The 16323-nt window shown below is 45.6% G+C and overlaps 1 protein-coding gene across 2 annotated transcripts; it reads right to left on the bottom strand.

Annotated features, from left to right (window-relative positions):
• Positions 1 to 4014: 4014 nt before the first annotated feature.
• Positions 4015 to 15738, bottom strand: SIKE1 (suppressor of IKBKE 1). 2 transcript variants are annotated; one of them, XM_066600097.1, is made up of 6 exons: positions 15652 to 15738; positions 12646 to 12806; positions 12180 to 12285; positions 6956 to 7098; positions 5905 to 6018; positions 4015 to 4447 (listed from the first exon to the last, which is right to left on the bottom strand). In XM_066600097.1, exons 2-6 carry the CDS (start codon positions 12802 to 12804, stop codon positions 4346 to 4348), a joined length of 624 nt encoding a protein of 207 aa, XP_066456194.1. In that variant the 5' UTR covers positions 12805 to 12806; positions 15652 to 15738; the 3' UTR covers positions 4015 to 4345. The 2 variants fall into 2 exon arrangements, with proteins under 2 accessions (XP_066456194.1, XP_066456193.1); XM_066600096.1 differs by lacking the exon at positions 15652 to 15738 and having other exon boundaries at positions 12646 to 14831.
• Between the last annotated feature and the right edge of the window lie 585 nt (positions 15739 to 16323).

Consider the following 16323-nt stretch of genomic DNA (forward strand, 5'->3'; position numbering starts at 1 on the left):
ATAAAAATCCAACCACATTATTACTAATCAATGCAAAAATCCAAGTAGTTCAAAGGGTTCACTTGCTTTATATACAGATGCAATAAAAAGTAAGTACAAAAGCCAGTACAGACTGAAACAAAAACTATAAGCAGCTACATTAACCCCTTAGTGTCCAGTCTATTTTGTGCCATAAGGACCAAGCGATTGTCATTGTCACAGTGCAAGAGCCATAACTCTTTTTGGGACAGGTTGTACTTTTTACTGGTCTTTTTTTACTTGCCATAGCCCAAATGCTCTACTTGACTCATTTCTCAGAAACAAGGGAGGATTCGGGTATGTGGCTGCAGTATAGTGTCAGGGACAAAAGTACTGCGAAAGGTATGGGGAGGAAGAGGCTCAGCATCTACCCGGGACCAAATCTAACTGAGCATCAAAAGCTCGATCTATATCGGCATATGTACAATGTCAGTTCCAATGCTTCTGACACAACAGATATGAGAATGCTGCTACTAACAATTGAGCATGCGCATAGCGGCTAGGTGATGAGCCCCAGGAATGAGACGTTACAAATGGCGTCCCCTGAACACATGGGGGCTGGGTAGGGTGTAATAGGCTGAACTAGATGGACATGTCTTTTTCTCAGCCTAGGCTACTATGGGTGGGGCTACCATGTCCTAGCTCATTTACACGTTTTCGGGACATTACTGACCTGCCACATGGGTGACATCACTTGTTACAGAATGCAACGGGAATACTCAGCATCTGTGGAAGTATTAAGAATTATAAAAGTTAATGGATACTACTACAGTCGACGTTGGCTGGCACATAAAGCTGTAATCGAGGAGCCTTCATCTCTCTGGCTTTGAGGGCTAAGAAAGATCCCGTGCACAACTAGACCCAGAATATAAAACTGCCAGGCTAGAACTGGTTTACTCTCGGCATCCATTTTTTTCTTGCGTAAAGCCATCAGACTCCAGACTACAGCTAGATGCCCTTCTTACCCATAAAACAGAGAACTCTAGCCTGGACACAAGCTACCTACTTCCACTATGCAAAGAAACCTGATGAACTCCTCGCCCGCAAACTTATAGCACGACAAACCCTCAACTTCAGCCATAAAATGTAGACTAGACCAGGCCACTACTCCTCGAATCCAGATAATATTGTTGTAGCATGGTCTAAATGTTATCATCAAAAGCGTTATACAGCTTCCCAACACCACTATCGAATCCTCTGAAGTTGACTTCCTCTCACCAATTAATCTTCCGTGTATATAGAGTTCAGCCTTAACGACTTAACTCAGATTTAACTACAGAAGTAGACTGGGCAATTAAACATTTCAAAAGGGGCAAAAGCCCCTGGTGCAGACGGCCTTACGGCCCTGTACTATTCAAAGTTTGCTCCAACCTTGCAACCCTACTTTGTCAAGCTGTTTAACAGACATGTACATCTTGATTTCCTACAAGTCCTTATCACAACTATACCCAAACCTGGTAAAGACGACACCCAAGCCCATCTCTCTGCTCAATATTGACCTTTAACTCTTCACGGCTATAATTCCTGCCATAGTCAATAAACTACTGCTCTCACTGGTCCACTGCGACCACGTTGGCTTTATTCCTGGAAGGCAAGCGCCGGACAATGTACGAAAAATTCTAAATTTAATCCATGTTGCAAATGTCTGCAGGACACCACTGTCAATCACTGACCTTGATATTGAAAAAAACATGTGATTTACTGTTCTGGTTCTATATGCAATCAACACTTCCAGAAATGGAGTTTGGGGGTCCTTTCTTGATTATTATTTCAACACTCTACTCTAACCCTTTAGCACACCTTAAAATACCCTCTACTCAACCAATCGCACTGCATATGTCAAAAGGCACCTATGGGATACCCTCTCACACCGACATTACTTGTACTCTCAATGGAGCTTTTAGCTATTGCCATCCAAGATAATACCAATATAATTGGCATCCCTATTACTATCAATATCAAAATCAGCCTTTTCGCAAATTATCTTTTAACACTTTTATCTCCTTTCCTAACTTATTAGCAACCCTCAAAAAAGTTAGTTTAGCGTCTGGCCTTAAAGTTAACCAGACCAAGTCAGAAATCCTCTTTTGTAATACCCCTTCCCATTTTCAAAAGCTTATAGAGGTCAATTTCAATTTTAAGACCAACACCAAGTATCTCCCCTACCTAGAATTTACTAACTATAGACACTTTACAAATGGAACTACGAACCACTATTTTGTCAGCTCAACCTGGACTTGTCAGAGTGGGACTGCCCTAACTTTTCTTGGTTGGGATGAATACACAGTATAAAAATCAGACGCCTACCGCGACTTCTCCATTTCTTTAGATACCCATTCCTGTTCCCACATCAGATATACAATTAAGGCAAAAAACGAGCCTTGTCCTTTATTTGGTCTCATAAAACGCCCCCGCATAAATAACATCTTTTACATAAAAAATTTGGAGGTCTCTCTGTGCCTAATCTTCTCAAATATGATAAGGCTGCGTGTCTCGCCCAGATAACCCCCATATACGTAGGTTCTCAATCCCCCTTATGGCTCTCCATAGAAGCCATCCAATTTCATCCCCATACTTGGTCTTCCCTTCTTTACATTAGCACACCTTTTTCCAGATACTTTTCAGGCTACTGCCCCTTTCTCATTTCTATCCTACTCTGGTGTCAAGTGTGATTCAAAATATTCCCTCGCTCAGGCCCATCTCCACCTACCCCCTTCTTTCTAATTCAGCGTTTTCCCCAGGATTGGATACCCCCTATTTTCTGTGGTGGCAAACTAAAACTTACCACCCTATATGCCCTTTTAATAAGGGGTAAGCTAACATCCCTGTCCTATTTTTAATAATCAATTTCAATCCCCTCCAGAGGAGTGATGGAGAAAAACTCAAATCTTCCACTTTTGGGCATCCCTCATTCCCTCCTCACCCAAAATAGAACTGAACCCTCTAGAAGCCATATGTAAATATTCCCCCAAGTATCCTGGTGGTATTTCATAGCTATACAGTATTTGAATGGAATGTTACAAAATAATTAATTGCCATATATGCTCCATTGGGAAAAAGACATCAATCCCATGCTAACGCTGGAGAGATGGCATCCTTTAGTAACATTCATCTTGAGGTTTCACATTTTTGTTTTCGAGTTTGGGAAAGTGTTGGTTCACAACTTCACATTTGGTGGTCCTGCCTAATAGCACAAAGTTTCTGGAAAAGAGTAGCTCACCTCATCGCCTCAGTAGTGGGCACCTGCCCAGGACTAAACCCCTTTATCCTATTACTAGCTAGTAAACCAACAGGTATGTATAATGTTCTTCAAACTCTTACAATATATTGCCATGGCCTCCTGTATTCATATAGCACAGCTGTGGAGAAAACCTCATCTTCCTTTAGATCCACTCATTCAACGTATCAATTGGATACTCATCTAGGAGAAATTCATGGCCATATGTCTGGATAAGGTGACCCAGTTTGAAAAAAAAAAATCTGGGATCTATGGTTATCCTTTGTCAATGTACCAAATCTACATTACTGTATACAACTTTAAAATCCTATAAATCCATAACCAGAATAAGCCAGCTTCCCAGGGTTCCTCATCCGCTACAAAGATCTATCTTATTGATCCAGAACCATACCTCAAGATCCTATAGATCTAATGATACACAAAAGCTCTCTATGTGACCTGTAATGTTGTTTAAGTTATGTTCTTTTCAATGTTTACAACTCATTATACAAATGCCTTCCAATAAGTCCCCATCTATATCCCCTGTGTGGGGTCTTTAAGGCAGATGAATTCAAAATTCAATAAATACATCTGAAATATAAAAATTAATGGAGTCAGGAAAACGGATTCATCGGGCCAATAAAAAAAAAAAAAAAAAAAAAAAAAAAAAGGACCCATCCCACAGTATGAACCACTTTGGTTATAGCAGTTAAATGGCTTGCTTCCATATGTATTTCACAGAGAACGGTATGGAAACGAGTGTAATAAAGACTCAAGTGTTTTGAAGTAATTTTTTATTTATATTTATCTTTTTCTGTATATTTAAATAAAACATCTATTCTTCGCATTGTCACTGTGCTCTAAGTCCAAGACGTTTCTATGTAGAAGTGGTGGGGTCTTTACTTTCTCCGGGAACATTTATAACAGAAGTTCACATAAACAAGGAGCTTCCTTCATCTTCTCAGGTCAGTACAGAAGATTTTCACTATGAAGGCAGTGAACCATTCATACCAGCGCTAGATTGTGTATGTGTAGAGCAAGGAATAATGTCATTGTTGAAGGTCCAGCCAAACATTAGAGGAGGAGGATTGTCTTGCAGTTTGATAGAAGTTACTGGGATTTCTCTAATGAATTCCACTGTGATTCGTTTTTATCTGAATGTAACGTCTCCTTGCTTACCGACAGAATTGCTCGAAGCTCCTTGTTTTCCAGCTGACAGAGGAAAAAAAATGAAAAATGGTTTTACAAAATGACATATCCCCAACTGTAGGCATTATGCAAAAAATATATACAATACGGAGCAAAAAAAAAAACAAAAAAAACCCAGTATGTTAGGCAGAAAATAGACATATGTATGTCCATCCAGTTCAGCAAGGCAAAAAAACCCAAATGAGGAAGAAGCCAACTGTCCTCATTTTAAAAGGGAAAACAATTCCTTCCCGACTCCAATTTGTCAAATCAGAATAATCCCCGGGTCACCGACCCTTCTGAAGTAATCAGTGATATAACATGTAATCTTGTAATGCTCAGGAAAGGGGTCCAGGCCCCTCTTAAACCCCAATTTTGATAACCTCTCTGGGTATTGTAGTCTGCCCATTCTATTTATCACTTTAGCACGACCACGCATTTGCGATGTCTCGCGCTAGTGTTTTATATACTCTATGAAACATTAGCCGCGAGATATCCCGCATGCGTGCTAAAGCAGGCTGACAATGTTTCGACATTACCTGCTAGGCAGTGAATGCTACATTACTCGTATCCTTCACTACCCTGCAGGAAGTGAACTGCAGCTAATGGACGCTCCAGAACAGAAAGAAGAGGATCCAGCCGGCTGGAGTGATGTGACACAGGGGTCTGTAGGAGCCTGGAGAAGATGCGGTAAGAAGACTGATGGGGGAGGAATAGGTAGGTATTGTTCTTTTTTTCCTTCTAATGACAAAACCCCTTTAATCCTGCAATATTTGGGGATAGAAGCTTTCTTAATAAGTGTGAAAACAAAAAAATGTTTAATTATGGGCTGCATTTACATGAGCACTAACTTTTTAACAAACTTTTTGCTTATGTAATAAGCCATATGATAACTAGCAAAAGTGGAAATCCCATTATTTACCCAAAATTACTTTTTTTGTGCAGAAAAAAAAGCCTCTAAAGTGCTGGCCGAAAGGATTTTGCTTCCTTTTCATTTTCGGCTTGTTGACAAATGAATTTTGTCTCTAGTAACAGAAATAAGAAAGATAACAGGAAGTGGAGGAGGGTGATGATTCATGTTGCCCATTGAAGTCTAGAGAGAGGTGAGGGGTGGAAAGAGTCACAGATGCTGCAGCAGCTAACTAGTAAGGGAATACTGTCTGACTGCTACTGAAATCACATCTACACTGCTCAGTACTTCTTCAGTGTCCCCCCTAATGAAGTTAATTTAGGTGTGTGTTATAGAAAGTAGAAGTCGCTTCCTCCATGTGCAGTGTATATAAGACACAGCAGGTCTGTCTTTTCACAAGCTCATAAAATAAACAAAAACTACGCGTAGTTCAGAGAGACGAGCTTCAGCCTCTTCAGTCTAGGGATCAATGAGGCTCCCAGTAATAATGACAATATGGCGTATCCTAGTAATATGCCAGAATCTCATGTCATCATAAAACGAAAAAAAAACTAAGCAGTCCATATCTTACCTCTAGTTGTGCAAGTCTCTCTTGAGTACAATAGGCCTGCTCTTCATCTACTTGGATGGCTTTTCTCATCACTTCCCCCATGGTGCATATTTTATCGATATAACTTTCTATTTCCTTTAAGAAAAGTATATGTTACTTCAGTTGTAGGATATCCCCACACATTGTTACGGTATATACATATACACACAGTCTTGCACAATGCCGATTCATTTTGACTGAATGCTATTCACTTTACAGATAAGACAGTATACAGTGTAATTTGCTGGTGCATATTGTGTACAACAGCTTTCTTGACAAAATATTGTGTATATTTGGTGCACATTTCTTGACAAATTAGTCCAGACTCTTTAATCTATAAACTATAGGTTGCATGCAATAAACAAGTAGACGCAAGCCTTAAAAATATGACTGTAGGTTGGCTTCACACAACCAGATTTCAATTGCGATAGTCACTCGTGCAGATGATACACGGTAATCTGCGCTTATTGAAAAGCTAGGAGTTTCCCATGTCTGTTTAGATGAGCGGATAGTAATTGCGATTTTCGTGAGCGGAGTTAAAAAACGCAGCATGTTCTATTTTTGTGCAGAATCCGCCCGGACAGCTTCTATTGAAGTCATCCGCCTTACAGCCCATCTACTATTGACATTGCAGATGACGCAGCCTACAGTCTCACCTAGTGACAGTGCAGGAAACAAATATTTTTTTTTAAAAAAAGGATCTGTGCTGCGCATGACCAATGGCGAGCGTCCGCAGTCATCTGCATTACAGAAATGACAGGTCCCCGGCTGGGGTCAGAGCGGATACCACTGAGCATGCTGCAATTTTTCTTCCATGAGTGTGAAGGAAATAAAAAATAAAGGTACATGCCTTTCAAAGTCTGCGTGAAAGGCATGTACTTTCACGTGGAATCCGCAATACACACCTACGAAGCCACATCTTTGGAAAAATGTCTAACAGGTGTGCTGTGCGTGGGAAAATACAATCTTGCCATTTAACACTTCACATTTTATAGTTTAACACCAGAACAAGTTTGTATGAAGGTGGACTTACAGAAGAGTAGGTTTCATGTGCTTCCAGTACTGGTTGTGTCGGGACAGGCTTTTTATTTGCCATCAGCTGCAGCATTTGCCTCCTGTATTTGCTCATTATCAGTTCTAGTGCGTACTGATGCTCCTCCAACGACAACCAGAGCTCTGCCAAAGATGAAAAGTTGAGAGATGTCAATTGAAATTTGAACGCTTCCCACACACTGCTCTGTCACCACGTTACACAATAACCTCAAGGCCTGCAGTGACCAAGTATATTGGAGACTGTACCCCACACACATGCAGGACGGCCTCCCTGGCTGGAGAGCTGCCCCACGCCTACTGTACCCCACACACATGCAGGACGGCCTCCCTGGCTGGAGAGCTGCGCCCTGCCTACTGTACCCCACACACATGCAGGACGGCCTCCCTGGCTGGAGAGCTGCCCCTGCCTACTGTACCCCACACACATGCAGGACGGCCTCCCTGGCTGGAGAGCTGCCCCCTGCCTACTGTACCCCACACACATGCAGGACGGCCTCCCTGGCTGGAGAGCTGCCCCCTGCCTACTGTACCCCACACACATGCAGGACGGCCTCCCTGGCTGGAGAGCTGCCCCCTGCCTACTGCACCCCACACATGCAGGACGGCCTCCCTGGCTGGAGAGCTGCCCCCTGCCTACTGTACCCCACACACATGCAGGACGGCCTCCCTGGCTGGAGAGCTGCCCCCTGCCTACTGTACCCCACACACATGCAGGACGGCCTCCCTGGCTGGAGAGCTGCCCCCTGCCTACTGTACCCCACACACATGCAGGACGGCCTCCCTGGCTGGAGAGCTGCCCCCTGCCTACTGTACCCCACACACATGCAGGACGGCCTCCCTGGCTGGAGAGCTGCCCCCTGCCTACTGTACCCCACACACATGCAGGACGGCCTCCCTGGCTGGAGAGCTGCCCCCTGCCTACTGTACCCCACACACATGCAGGACGGCCTCCCTGGCTGGAGAGCTGCCCCCTGCCTACTGTACCCCACACACATGCAGGACGGCCTCCCTGGCTGGAGAGCTGCCCCCTGCCTACTGTACCCCACACACATGCAGGACGGCCTCCCTGGCTGGAGAGCTGCCCCCTGCCTACTGTACCCCACACACATGCAGGACGGCCTCCCTGGCTGGAGAGCTGTGCCCTGCCTACTGTACCCCACACACATGCAGGACGGCCTCCCTGGCTGGAGAGCTGTCCCTGCCTACTGTACCCCACACACATGCAGGACGGCCTCCCTGGCTGGAGAGCTGCCCCCTGCTTACTGTACCCCACACACATGCAGGACGGCCTCCCTGGCTGGAGAGCTGCCCCCTGCCTACTGTACCCCACACACATGCAGGACGGCCTCCCTGGCTGGAGAGCTGCCCCCTGCCTACTGCACCCCACACATGCAGGACGGCCTCCCTGGCTGGAGAGCTGCCCCCTGCCTACTGTACCCCACACACATGCAGGACGGCCTCCCTGGCTGGAGAGCTGCCCCCTGCCTACTGTACCCCACACACATGCAGGACGGCCTCCCTGGCTGGAGAGCTGCCCCCTGCCTACTGCACCCCACACATGCAGGACGGCCTCCCTGGCTGGAGAGCTGCCCCCTGCCTACTGTACCCCACACACATGCAGGACGGCCTCCCTGGCTGGGGAGCTGCCCCCTGCCTACTGTACCCCACACATAATAAAAAGTTATCTCACCTTCTGAAGAGCTTGCGGTGCTTGTGGTCTGTACACGCATAGAAAGCAACCTCAGATCCGTTTAGCCATCCGGTCCTGTGGCTTGTTCAATAGCAGAAAAATATGTAGGAATCCGGACACGTGAGTTGAATTTTCTTTGCTTTATTTTCGTTTAAGCTTGCATGATCAGGTACATGGTATCACAGAAACGCGTTTCGGCATAATGCCTTGTTCACCTCTATGTATGATACATAGTTTACTAATTTATAGGTTAAAAACAATTACTACTGATTCCAAATACCTGATATATTAACTCCTTCATTACATTTTGTTCACTGCTGGTTCTCTTCCCACAGAACCCGCTGCTTGAATCTTACTTGATAATTAACCCTTGCAGATCATTATATACTCATTCCTCATCCCTTATAGCACTAATAAACATTAATGCGATCATGTTATGCACTTAAACAAATCCCTTGTACATTATACTGAGACATATATCCATTATTGATTATCACTTTGAACACGTTAGGGAATTTATATTGTCTAAGAAAAATAATTAAAGCATGATTGACAAACTTATAATATGCATTGTTGGACTAATAAAATATGACACCTAGATGTAAGTGTTAGGTAACATGCTGTCAAAACATGATCGCATCATGACTACATCGAGAGTCCATAAAAAACAAAATATTTTTCTTATGTTAGCTGTCTTATGATAACTGTCATAATGTTCTGACTTATAAATAAACATTCCATAACGGTAAATTTTATGTAAATTGTATAACAACTGCAGTGAAAACGCATGGAAAAAAAAAAAAAAAAAACACACTTTTTTTTTTTAAATTCCTTCTACAAGTTTATCATATTACTCTTATGATGCTATAGTGCTGTGATTGCATAAGAATCTATTATACATAGAAAATATTCCTAGGATCTCTTTTAAATGGGTCTTTACCTTATTTATTTATTTGGTATTAAACCTAGTTTGGCCTTATTTATGATAATGTTTGAATTACATGTAGACTGCATGTGATGGGACCCACTTGACCTTTGACATATTGTATATAGTATATATTGTACTATTAATTGTTACAGTCAGAAATTCACTTCAATACAAATATAATAGATCTGTTTTGATGTTCAACCCCTCTGGTTGTCTGGTATTTAGGGTGAGTATCCAGAAACCTTCGTTTAAAGGAGATGTCCCGAGGCAGCAAGTGGGTCTATACACTTCTGTATGGCCATAATAATGCACTTTGTAATGTACATTGTGCATTAATTATGAGCCATACAGAAGTTATAAAAAGTTTTATACTTACCTGCTCCGTTGCTAGCGTCCTCGTCTCCATGGAGCCGACTAATTTTTGGCCTCCGATGGCCAAATTAGCCGCGCTTGCGCAGTCCGGGTCTTCTGCAGTCTTCTATGGGGCTCCGTGTAGCTCCGTGTAGCTCCGCCCCGTCACGTGCCGATTCCAGCCAATCAGGAGGCTGGAATCGGCAGTGGACCGCACAGAAGAGCTGCGGTCCACGGAGGAAGAGGCCATCTTCAGCGGTGAGTAGAGAAGTCACCGGAGCGCGGGGATTAAGGTAAGCGCTCCGGTGAGCTTTCTTTACCTCCCTGCATCGGGGTTGTCTCGCGCCGAACGGGGGGGGGGTTGAAAAAAAAAAAAACCCGTTTCGGCGCGGGACAACCCCTTTAAGTACTTCCGAACGATCTACTTTTTGTTTTCTTTGTTTGGTCAGTTTTTCTATTCCAAAATATATCAAATTCTTTATGCTTCCCTCATGAACTTCTATGAAATGTTTCACTACTCCTGAGTGCTGTTTATTACCTTTTTCTACATTTCTAATATGTTCTGTCATGCGTGTTCGTAGCTTACGTATAGTACAGCCTACGTACATAAGTTTACATTCTGTGCATATTATGTAGATTATGTTGAAGGAATTGCAATTTATGTATTCTTTTATCTGGAAATGTTTTTCACCAGAACTATCACTGAAACTGTTGCATTTATGTGCGTATCTGCATGTGCTGCATTTAGCACTGCCACATTTTACAAATCCATTACTAAGTAAGATTCAAGCAGCGGGTTCTGTGGGAAGAGAACCAGCAGTGAACAAAATGCAATGAAGGAGTTAATATCAGGTATTTGGAATCAGTAGTAATTGTTTTTAACCTATAAATTAGTAAACTATGTAACAAACATTGAGGTGAACAAGGCATTACGCCGAAACGCGTTCTTGTGATACCATGTACCTGATCATGCAAGCTTAAACGAAAATAAAGCAAAGAAAATTCAACTCACGTGTCCGGATTCCTACATGTTTCTCTGCTACTGTACCCCACACACATGCAGGACGGCCTCCCTGGCTGGAGGGCTGCCCCCTGCCTACTGTACCCCACACACATGCAGGACGGCCTCCCTGGCTGGAGGGCTGCCCCCTGCCTACTGTACCCCACACACATGCAGGACGGCCTCCCTGGCTGGAGGGCTGCCCCCTGCCTACTGTACCCCACACACATGCAGGACGGCCTCCCTGGCTGGAGAGGTGCCCCACGCCTACTGTACCCCACACACATGCAGGACGGCCTCCCTGGCTGGAGAGGTGCCCCACGCCTACTGTACCCCACACACATGTAGGACGGCCTCCCTGGCTGGAGAGCTGCCCCCTGCCTACTGTACCCCACACACATGCAGGACGGCCTCCCTGGCTGGAGAGCTGCCCCCTGCCTACTGTACCCCACACACATGCAGGACGGCTTCCCTGGCTGGAGAGCTGCCCCCTGCCTACTGTACCCCACACACATGCAGGACGGCCTTCCTGGCTGGAGAGCTGCCCCCTGCCTACTGTACCCCACACAGAGCAAGGACGGCCTCCCTGGCTGGAGAGCTGCCCCCTGCCTACTGTACCCCACACAGAGCAAGGACGGCCTCCCTGGCTGGAGAGCTGCCCCCTGCCTACTGTACCCCACACAGAGCAAGGACGGCCTCCCTGGCTGGAGAGCTGCCCCTTGCCTACTGTACACCCCACACACATGCAGGACTGCCTCTGAGCCTGGAAAGCTGCCCCCTGCCTACTGTACCCCACATATGCAGGACGGCCTCCGAGCCCTAGGGCTCATTCACATGTGTGTAAATACGCTGCTTGTTTTTTAACGCACATAATACGCAGTCAATAGAACCCACTGATTTCAATGGGTTCAATCACAGCTCTGTATTTTTACCCGATTTTTGGTCGCATAACAAAATACACAGCATGTCCTGTTTTGTTGCGGATTATACTCCGAAACAGACCATAGAAGTGCAGGGGCTGATGCAAATACGCAGTCATTACGCATGAAAAATGCATATTCACGACGCATCAAAACAATGGGCCCTTCTGTGTACTTTGTGCAGATAAATACACGGTATATGAGAATTTCTAGAATGTTGAATAAAATGCAGTTTTTTTTCTTTAACTGCATTTGGTATACCCGGACCCAAAAGACATTGCTGGGATTGCCTGCTGGGTCACAGATTATAGTCACCTTTATTTTCTTGCTGAAGGTCTCTAATTTGAGTGTTTTCTTGACATAATAAAACGTGTGGTTTGTACTTTGATGTGTCCTTTATTTCTGCCAAATCTTCTTGGTACTGAAAAAGAATTAAGAAAGTGGTTTAATGATAAAGCAAAAAGGATTTTACTGCAGATATGCTGGCGAGGGAGGGGGGACAAGGGGTCCCGGTGCTGGCGAGGGCGGGGGGACAAGGGGTCCCGATGCTGGCGAGGGCGGGGGGACAAGGGGTCCCGGTGCTGGCGAGGGCGGGGGGACAAGGGGTCCCGGTGCTGGCGAGGGCGGGGGGACAAGGGGTCCCGGTGCTGGCGAGGGCGGGGGGACAAGGGGTCCCGGTGCTGGCGATATCTATAAGCTTTACAACAACCATCAGCAATGTAACATTGATCCTTTGAATAGATGTTCAGAGTTTGAGTTTCCTTTAAAGCGAAGCACCCACCTTTTCTGGTAGCGTTGTCCCAACCTCCTTCATAGCGTCCACGTGCTTATGCAGAGAGCTCGACTGCTCAATCAGTGATTCGGCAGCATTGTCATGGTCCTTAAGTCTCTCTAACAAAGTTTTGGCGTCCTGTAAGATCTTGTCAATGGTGCATGTCATGGCTGAAAGTACAGAAGAGGAGTCTACAGAACATATATATGTCCCAACCATCCAACACATGTGTGTGTTCTTAGAAGATGGACAAGATATTACAAACCCGTATTCACATGGACGAGAGCGAGTTATGCCCAAGATTCTTGGGCACAAGGCACAGACACCTGGTCCGTGTGCGGGATACAGCACATTACATGTCCTAATGTCATCCACAAATAGGATGTACAGTAATTTTTGGAAAGACGGACTATCGGTCCGAGTGAAAAATCATGTTGAAACAAATGGGTTCTTTTACCGAGCGAGTTTTGCTCATCTCGGACGTGGACAAAAGTTTCCCCCGTGATAATACAGCCAATGGTGGCTTATAATAGGTACAAATGGGACGACTGCCTTGTGTCTGAGGCTCCTGGGGTGGGGGTGAGGGGGTTAAATGCCTTAGTATTTTTACAGTATTCCATCTCCACTGCATGCTATTTCACAGGCGCACAGCTGGCCATCATCACTCCTCCTCCTTCCCAGCCCCATTACTCCAAGTACAGTGAGTGCCAGGCAGAGGAGTAATGATGTCCTGTTATGCGCTCCCCTGCAACAGAGAGGGAAGGCTGTGTGTAGTGCAGACTTTAACCCCTTCCTCTCCCTGCATCTGGAGGTTTAGCAGTGGGGTCAGGCTGTCTACCAGGACAACTCTCCCTATACTGTTTTGGGGCACAGAGAGGGACTTAGTACTAATCAGGGCCACTGAACATGCTGTTACTAACTGGGGAACATTGGAGGACCTATGACTAAGTAGGTTCACAGAGGGGGCCATATTACTAAGTGGGGCCACTGAAGACGTTACCACTAAGTGGAGCCACAGCAAGCACCTAATTACTATGGGAGGCGCTGAAAAGTGGATTTGGTGGTTGCGGCAGGGTGGGGAGAGCGAGCAGAGGTGAGTGATGCCTGTAAAAAATCTCAATGGTGAATCTGGGCTCTGAGAGAAGAAAACCGAATACGGACAACGTTACCTGTGATGACTGGAGGTAACCGCGCTGTAACCACTATTGGGGTAAATTGACATGTAATGGAAATCAGTATGGAGTTTGCACAGCGGAAAATCCGTACCAAAAATCCATGTGAGTTCCGCATCAAACAGCACAACATTTGAGTGGATTTATTATTGAGTTTCTGTTGTAGAAAATCCACATTAAATTCCCATTAAGTTACTATGTAGAGCCTGCAGTGCATTATATGGGAACTATTACTTACGTATACTGCAGCTGAGCCGCTGTATCTAAGCCCAGCACATTGTAAGGCTCCTTCACACTAGCGTATTTTAGTGCGTAATACGCAGAGAATAGAAGCCATTGATTTCAATGGGTTTCTTCTCATTTCTAGCGTGCATTGCTCTACCAGGACATTCTCTTTATTTGCGCACCGTGTCCCAATGGAAGTCTATGGGAGGTGCACAGATATGCACACAATGTGCGTGCAATTCAGTGAAGACAGAATATATCTGGACCTCCTAATGCTAGATACGTTTTAAAATCACGGTGGGTGGGTGGAGCGCCTGCACCCATATGAATATGACCTGCACGGACAAAAAAGTACAGTAAAATGTACCTATATACGGGCGCAAAAGTCTGCAATTCTGTATATGACCTTGTGAAAGCACCCTAAGGCCCAATGTCCATGGGCAAATTTGAATTTCGGAATCCGTGTGGACGATCAAGAATCCATTAGGGAGACATGGGCATCTGCAGCTTAGTTAAAACATGCAGATTTGTTTTGCGGACTTTCTGGCCCTGAAAACAAATCACATTATGCTCCACTTTGCTACGGTTCCCGCACGGACGGCTTCTATTAAAGTCAACTGAATTGCAGACAGGCCGCAGATTCAGTGGAAAAGCAGGAGATTAAAACAAAATCTCTAGTGCGCATTTTTGGCGGCGTGTCGGCTGGAGCTTCCGCACACATCCTCAGTGAAGACCCGGACAGATAAGCACCGTCCTCAGCCAGGGTCTGCTTCACCTGCGGGCTCCCACGTGCAGAATCCCACCCGCCCATGGACATGGGGCCTAATGAATATTTTTTTTTTGGGGGGGGGGGGGAGTTTTGAGGGATGAGGCAAGTTCATACATGGCAAATCTGTTGCAGATGTTGCACAGCAGAAAGTTCACAGCAAATCTGCACCAAAACGTGTACTGTTTAGTGCAGAATGTAGTTCAGATCGGCACAAGTGAAGGGGTTAAATCTGCAGCAGATCCACACCAGATAGATAATATTGTGGCTGTGTATTTAGTGCTTGATCTTCTACTGGAGGGGCACGTTGTGTTACCAGTCCGGGGGGCCATAGCCTCTTAATCTGCCACTGAATGCAGCCAGTTGTGTAAGAACACTGCCTCTTTACACAACTGAGGATCACTAACGCTGGAGTACGTCGCCCGCTCCTGCGGGATTATCTGCGCACAAATACAGAGCATCTGTACATGCAGAAACCGGACGCAGAACGGTCCATGTATCTGCGTGCAAATACACAGGTTCCCAGCATATCTGCACCCCCTCGTTATCTTACAAGGCACAGTGAGATGGGTAATACACACCAATATAGGTCAGGCTGCGGATTATTTCACGCAGTCGAGCGAACAATACATTTAGGTCAATTAACCCACTGAAATAAATGGGTTGTAGTCATTGCGTACGGCACAAGTACCCCCGTGTGAACGAGCCCTGAGCCCTCGTATGATGGAGGAGCACATCCCTGGATCTGTGCAGGCTAATATTACAGGCAGACATATACGACAAGGTAGCAGTCACTACACACTGATGGACCCACAGCAGACATGTCGGTAACTAGGCAGCAGCATCTCTTACCGCAGACGGGAGGTCAGACCGGGAACGGCGGGACCGTGAGAACATTAAGAGGAGGAGAAACACTTCCGGTCATGTGACCGCCGGGGAAGCGTGATGACGTCATAGCTGTGCGCCTACTCTGGAGTGAAGGCGGCAGCGCGCGCGGTGTGTAGTCATGGCAACCACTAGATGTCAGGGAGCGACTCTGGGCTGTGCTGAGAGGAAGGCGAGCCGCTCTTCTGAGCAGTTGGATTGGAAATGGTGTATTACTACATATGTAATAGTGTACTATATACTATGGGAGGGGCGCTCATCTAAGCCTCATTCTACACGGCCCATTAAATTGTCCAGATTTCTGTATCCTGCGGGAATCCGAACGGTCATCGTTCCGCGTAGACAGGCAGCATCACTTGTGGATGACGGCGGGCTCACACAACCATATTTTTTACGGCGTATTATGTGGGCGCTGTACGCCCGTGTGATACGCGGTACAGTCACATTGCCTTACGCTCACAGCGTGTCGGAATTGCGTAATACGCAAGTGCAAAATAGCGCGTTTAATTTTGCAAGAATATATATAATAATTAGAATGCGCCTCGTGCAATTTTTTTGCATATATCAATATATAAAAGGTGAATGGTTGACTCACCTGGTGCACGAAGGGTTAACCCGCTGTCTGGGAAGACCCTCCGG

This window comes from Eleutherodactylus coqui, chromosome 4 (assembly GCF_035609145.1).
Source record: "Eleutherodactylus coqui strain aEleCoq1 chromosome 4, aEleCoq1.hap1, whole genome shotgun sequence".
Classification (NCBI taxonomy): domain Eukaryota; kingdom Metazoa; phylum Chordata; class Amphibia; order Anura; family Eleutherodactylidae; genus Eleutherodactylus; species Eleutherodactylus coqui.